General features: G+C 38.0%; 1 protein-coding gene across 1 annotated transcript; it reads right to left on the reverse strand.

Annotated features, from left to right (window-relative positions):
• Positions 1 to 593: 593 nt before the first annotated feature.
• LOC125229132 lies at positions 594 to 1,343 on the reverse strand. The gene has a single exon (XM_048133912.1). It carries the CDS (start codon positions 1,341 to 1,343, stop codon positions 594 to 596), a length of 750 nt encoding a protein of 249 aa, XP_047989869.1.
• Positions 1,344 to 7,617: the final 6,274 nt, after the last annotated feature.

Consider the following 7,617-nt stretch of genomic DNA (forward strand, 5'->3'; position numbering starts at 1 on the left):
CAAGGCGCTCATTGCTAAACATAGGCATCCCTCAGAGAATGCCATTGACCGATCGTGTGCAACTCACATCCAGTGACCTGTATTTTTTTTTTAGTAAACAAACACTTCATTGAGCAGAACAAATTACAAGTACAGAATAATTATGTACAAAGGCGAGCTTATCCCTTTAAGGGATCTCTTCCAGCTAACCTTTTTTTTCTAGCCTGCATTAGTGTCCCACTGCTGGGAAAAGGCCTCTCCTCTCTTCCTCCACTCGACCCTATCACTCGCCTAACCTTAGGCCTGATTTAGACGGTGTGCGAACTCGCATGCGATTTTAGTTACATTGCGGGCTGTTGAAGTTACATGCAACGCAATGTAATAAAACTCGTATGCGAGTTCTCATACCGTCTAAATGAAAATGAAAATGAAATGAAATGAAAAAAAATTTATTTCAGGCGTAATCCCATAAATTTGTTAGTAAACTTAAAAAACTATCCCTACTCTATATTAGTTACAATAATAACAAAAATAAATTAAATTAAATTACAATATAAATTAAATTAAAACACTACAACAATAAACAAATAACATTCCTAAAAATTATTTTTTTATTATATTTTGGAGCAACTTCTATAGGGCTCATGGAGTTTGCTCCAGCGTCTCATGAGAGGGCTGTCTATCCTGGAGACTAATGCGTTCAGGAGACCGTTGGTACCACCCTGCAATCGATACCACTGGGAACCCGCTCTTTTACGCATGATAGCATAAAAGTCGTCCGTATGGGCATCCGCGAACATCCCAGATGCGCTGCAGTACCGAGGGAGGCCCATCAGTATCCTAAACGCATTATTATATTGAATACGCAGGGCGTTGTATGCTCGCTGCGTAAAACTGGCCCACAGGCTGCAAGTATAGAACGATTGACAATAAGATTTAAATAATGTGATCTTGACTTCATTACTACACTTTGCAAACCTGCGCACCAGCATGTTGCATCGAACAGCCAACGCCCTCCGTTCCCGCTCCACATCTATGTCATCACTGAGAATCTCGGTGAGCCAGTGACCCAGGTATTTAAACCGCTGTACCCTGTCCAGGACGGCGCCATTCAACTCTACAGGAGGTACTTCCTCTAGTTTCATGTTGCCTGCCCTGAAGACTAGTAACTCACTTTTAGTGGTGTTATACCTGAGCCCATGTCTCTCCGCGTAGAGCTCACATATCCTCACGAGCCTCCTGAGCGCACTGACAGAGGGAGCCAACAGCACCATGTCGTCAGCATAACTTATATTGTTGAGACAAGTACCGCCAATGTGACACCCGACCTTGGCGCCGGTGAGTTCCTCTATCAGTCCATCCATATACACATTAAATAAGGTTGGAGAGGTTACCCCCCTGCCTCACTCCGCAGTCAAGAATATACTCGTCCGAATATACGCCTGCCCATCGCACAGAGTTGATTTGATTGCTGTACCAGTAATCAAATACCGCAATCAACTCTGCCGGGAGACTGGTCTTGGACGACAGCTTGCTCCACAAGATGTCGTACGAGACCAGATCAAATGCTTTGGATAGGTCTAGAAAGCAGGCGTACACTGGGCTTTCCTGCTTTACATAGTATTGGACAGTACTTTTCACACAAAATATAGCTGACTCCGTAGACACTCCCGCCTGAAAACCAAACTGAGCGTCCCTAGCTTTGTAGTGTCTACGAAGCTGGCCATCAAGAAGCCTGTCCAGCACCTTAGCCGCGATTGTCGCCAACGAGATCGGTCTGTAGTTGCTGAGGTCAGACACATCCCCCGTTTTATTTTTTATTATAGGCACAACAGTGGTTTTCATTAGTGCACTCGGTAAGTATGAATGACTCACATAAATGGGCCCTTATTTAGATTTAATTATTTTCTCCCTGGTCTCGACTAATCTGGCCATTGGTCTCATTTTCCTAAACTGTGCTGCACCTGTGATGCGGTATTCTTTGACATTGTGTTGGCTTCTTGCCACTGCCGCTACTAGCTACAGGAGGCAAGTAACGGGTTAACTATTTAGTAAAGCAGCAGTGCTTTACTAAATAATAGTTAATTTTAGTGGGTAGGTTGAGGTCAGAAGTGTACTGAATTGTATTAAATAAGTAAACAAAAATAAACCACATTATTATTTCCTCCAAAATAAAAGGCGTCGGGCTGCAAGCACATCAACCGCAGGGTTTTTTTTAGTTAATATAAAGTCTCCTACCGATCTTCCTAACATAATTATAATTAGGTATTTACAAGTAGGTAACCTATTCTGCTTATAAGTTATAATATAAAATCCCTTATCGGATTGAGAGGTTTTTTATTCTGTTTTTCAATCTCTTTAAACATTGGAAAATTCAGTTCTTGAAATGAAAATAAGTCGCAAAAATGCGTTCTCATTTGTATTTGGGGACAGAAGAAAAAATAATCAAATTTGATTGGTTCAAATCCTATTGAATTTACGTATGTTTGAATTGAATGCAATCAATATATGAATGAGTGGTAAACATGAATAAGCAAACTGTGAAAGGATTACATTCATGCCTCCTGATAAAAACCTTACACGTAAAAAGTAAGTGCAAACATTTAACACAATAAGATTATTATTTAAATAACAAGATCATTTCAGAAACATTATTCAACAGCAGTAATAAAAAAAAGGATTGTAATTAAAACTTTGAAAAAACCCCCGACCGCGACATAGTGGTCCGATTTTCATGAAACATGGCTAAGAACACTCCCGACTAACTCAGCTTTTAAACAAAAAAAACTAAATATTAATCAGTTCACTCGTTCGGGAGCTACGATGCCACAGACAGACACACACACAGACAGACAGACAGACAAACAGACAAACAGACGGACAGACAGACACACACACACACACAGACAGACACGTCAAACTTATAACACCCCGTCGTTTTTGCGTCGGGGGTTAAAAACAAACAAAATGTTAGTTAGCAACTGAATATTAAGTTATGAAATTTACTACCATGTCACTATGTTAACATTGAATTTTCAGCCACAATATTTTTTTTCTAAAACTCTCGATCACGCTGCGACCAGGCCATCGTCACGTACAATGTATTACTCTCTGCACTCGATATGACCGTTACGTGCAATACATCTCAATACAGACTTCAAAAATATGTATACTTGTCACACCTTCGTACAATGGAGTAAAGATCAAAATTGACTTCGAGGACGCAGTCGCTGTCAGTATGGCCGTGTCGCGATTTGAATTTTGTGAATGAGGTGAATTGTCTTATATTCTTATTGCATTTTGTAGCAGGTGATAAATGTACATGTTTTTACCATTTTAGGTATACTCTTGGGTCGACGTTTGTTTTTCGTCACGTTCCTAAATTTGTCCGATTCTACTTTCGTCAGCCATTCTTCTTTCGGAAGAAGAGTTAAATTGTCGCGTAGCGAACAATTGTCACCTTTATCAAAATAAATAAAAGAGTTGACTTTGTTTGACAGACCTTGGAATGTCAGTTGTATATTTACAACATCTCCTGAGGTTGCCTCGTGGAGAGTCGAAACACGTGTAGAATGTATATTTAGTGGTTTTTATGTTTATTTTCCTATTTGTTGCGGTGGAAAGGTAGAACCTTAATTGCGAGTATAAATACGCAATTAAGTATAACGGTTTAGCACTAATTGACTAGCACGTTATCCGTTCGCGGATTATCAAAAGTAATCCTCTAGGTTGATAATGATAAGCATGGGTTTCTGCAAAAAAACACCTAATTTACGACCGGTCTGGCTCAGTCGGTAGTGACCCTGTCTGCTAAGCCGCGGTCCGGGGTTCGAATCCCGGTAAGGGCATTTATTTGTGTGATGAGCACAGATTTATTCCTGAGTCATGGATGTTTTCTATGTATATAAGTATGTATTTATCTATTTAAGTATGTATATCGTCGCTTAGCACTCATAGTACAAGCTCTGCTTAGTTTGGGGCTAAGTTGATCTGTGTAAGGTGTCCCCAATATTTATTTATTTATTTATTTTTCTGGTCAGGCTTTACGTAGGTACGAAATTATTCATTCTTCCTTCTTGTTACTTCACCAGCACTCTTATTCCGCTTTATCACTTGAAGAGGCAATAACTCTTCTCCGCATTTACGCTCCGTTTGAGTACTGCTTCGTTATTTGACGCTTCACTTTATGGCTCCTGAGATTACCGTCGTTGCAGACTGGTTTTACCTTAAAGGCGGCATTTAAACAGACAGCCTATGTACTGGCAAATAAATAATTATCTGCTTAGACCGGAGACAGAATACTCTTGTAACATGAAGAAAAAGTAAAAACACAGTTTGTTTAAAAGTTACGGTTATTTTCGTTAGTCAAGCGATCGACAATATGTTTTCATTATTAATAACACAATTTGATGAATTTAATGGTTTTACAGGCATCCGTCCGGTTAACGGAGTACCTACGCTGGTTCGATTCCAGCTCGGAACACTTGGAGGCCTTGGTCACTTTTTCTTTGTATATGACATTTATTTAATGTTTATAGTATTAGTAGTGTTACTACTTAAAAAAAAATACAAATTAAAATATTTTCAAATGAGAATAATTTGATTTGTTCTAAGACAATTTAATGAATCGCAAATGTAGGGGTAGGGGGATGTCTATATTCAGGCAGCACCATGTCATTCAATTCCAGATAATTCATTGAAGTTACACTTCTAACGCGACTTCCAAGTGACAGTGTTACTTTTCTGTCAGCGCGTAACATTCTGTCTCAACGGGACTCACTCATTCCATTCATTCACTTAGTCACAATGCCCAGAATGGTTTTGAATGGTGGAATTGTTGGTTGGAATTTGGAATGTGTGTGTTCTATTTCGATCGAGTGCAAAATATGTTTACACTCACTGTAGAGGAAGTTATAGAAAAAGCTTTTTCTAGTGTGTTACGAGAATTGTAGTTCTTACTAAGTATTAATAATATTTTATTTTCCAATGTTTATCCATGTTTTAATGCAAAAGTTTAGTGATGAAAAGTAATGCGTGTAACTACGGCCATAACAATATCGCAAACTTGAGTTTTTAAATCGTTCCGATAAGTCGTTGCAATTTAACCAAACTCTCATTTGCAATATCTGGGGGCACGGCAGTGCCCCCGCCAAGTCGAGCAAAGAGAGGCACGGCCGTACCATCCTTTTCTCGAAGCATTTAAGAACTGAGTTGCGAAGACTTCGTGTTTTTACAAGTTTTGTTTTTGATAGGATTTACTTTACGCCCTATGGCTGTATAATTTAACTAGCTTTTGCCCGCGGCTTCGCTCGCGTTAAATTTGAAAATTGCGGAATGCTACATACAAACTTTCACCTTCCTTTTTAGGCAAGTGGGGGGTTAGAAAAAGACAGTAAGTATTCTATGTCACTCTCCATCCCTTCAACTACCTTCACTTAAAAAATCACGTCAATTTGTCGCTCCGTTTTGCCGTGAAAGACGGACAAACAAACAGACACACATACTTTCCCATGTATAATATTAGTATGGATTATTTTGTTCTGCATGCAATATCTAGTTTTTATAAAATTTCGTGATCCGTGTCGACATTTTGTTGCTGTTCCCGTTTAGTTAACGTCTCAAGCAGACTGCTTATCTCTTTAATTTCCTTAAGTACTGCATTACGAGGATTGCTGCTAGTGATGGGGAAGGAATGTCCCCATGGGCATGGTCCCGGGAACATTTAAATATATTATTATAATCATATCATGAAGCAAATATCCATCAGAGTAAGAATATCTTCTAATATGTAATTATTTTATTGAGCCGCGGCAAATGCCAGGAGGACGATGATGTAATTATTTCGTATATATTAGGTACTTATTTATAGAATTTCTTTTGAGATAAACAAGATCTAAGCAAATAACACATCTCGGAAACATTCAAGAAAATGTATGTTCGTTCAGATGGCGCCACCTTTAGTTAGTTGATAATTAGTTCAATGACAACATTGACTATATTTATGTCAAAAAGGCTTATTAAAATTTTAATCCTGTGTCATTTTCTTTGTTTCAAGCAACGATAAGAATTTTTATTTTCATGTTCTCAATTATCATTAATAAAGATTTTATACTCTTAATTCAGCCCATTTTAGATTGTACAATATTGCAAATATCAATAAACACATAAAATACACTGAATCTAGTTAAAGAGACTCGTCATACACTATTTCATTACAATTTTTGTGTATTTATTTTTAAAGTTAATAATTTCCATGTATTCCGTCCTACTTGACATTTCTCTATACCATATATTTTATAAATATCCATTAAAATAAGAATTTTGCAGAAAAGTTCTTAATAATAACTAGAGATGGGCCGAATATGGACTTTGCCGAATACGAATATTCGGCCGAACATTCGGTTCAGATCTTACCGAACCGAACATTCGGGCGAATATTCGGTGCTCTATATTTTTAAAGCTAATGTAGAATTTAAAACATCTAAACGAATGGTATTGAATACATAATGTTACTAGTGTTACTACGCAGAATACCGAATATTTACCGAATATTCGGCCCATCTCTAATAATAACTATTACATATCTACATTTCCGAGAGTTTTGAAAAGCAAAAAGTAAAATAATTTTGCAGGTTTCATTTCCGCGAACGCTTTTATGGTGCAAAATGAGCAACATGTAATAAAGTATTTATTAAAAACAGGTAAACATTTTCACTATTTCGTTTCCTTTTAAATTATGTCGGTGGCCAACAAACACACGGGCCGGGTAAGTAAGTGGTTACTGCAAAATAAGGTATATAAATAAACGTAAACAAAAAACAGTGTGCGGAGTCCGTCTGCGCGGAAAACGTGAAACTTCCTAACATAACCTCAAAAACATTTTATCAAGTGACCATCGCGTTTAGTTACGTCCATCTTTTTACTGTTTTAAATATTTTACATTACTATTTGCTCAAATTATTGAAAAACAAACATTAACTCATTTTGCACTCGATCTAAATATAAAACACATACATTCCAACCAACCATTCCACCTATCAAAACCATTCTGGGCATTCTGTTCTGTTACTGACTGAGTGAATTAGTGAATGAATGGAATGAGTGAGTCGCGTTGAGACAGAATGTTACGCGCTGAGTGAGCGGCATTCCACGCAAACAATGACTGAGTTTTACGCGCTGTCAGTTGGAAGTCGCGTTAGAAATTTCACTTATAAAGTTATGGCATATTGCTCCTAAAAGATAATTCTCTGGAGGGTATTATTTCTCCATCATTATTCCAGTGTGCATATCCGAATGCACAAATGGTCACGATAATGTCTGTTTCGTAGCTATCTATCTCTATCGCTCTTGCGTATTGGCGCGACAGAGCTAGATGACTACATTTTTGTCGGGGTCTGGCGTGGACGATTGCCATTCGGCTATGCCGGGAACTTCTACAAGGAAATGGGAAAAGTTCCCGGTAATTTAATATTGGAACATCACTAATTATTCGGATTGCATCTCTTGTCCCAAGAAAGTCTTTTATTTGCATTAGTTTGTAGTGTTTTTATGTCGCGCCATGCTAAACTAAAGCAAAATTAGTTTTTTAATGGGTGCTTGGTGGCTTGGCGGACAACATTATATACACGGTGTAACATT

The sequence above is a fragment of the Leguminivora glycinivorella genome, chromosome 8 (genome assembly GCF_023078275.1).
Source record: "Leguminivora glycinivorella isolate SPB_JAAS2020 chromosome 8, LegGlyc_1.1, whole genome shotgun sequence".
NCBI classification, from domain to species: Eukaryota; Metazoa; Arthropoda; class Insecta; order Lepidoptera; family Tortricidae; genus Leguminivora; species Leguminivora glycinivorella.

Coding starts and splice junctions, on each gene's coding strand:
- LOC125229132 (XM_048133912.1), bottom strand. CDS start 1,343: ATGGATGGACTGATAGAGGAACTCACCGGCGCCAAGGTCGGGTGTCAC.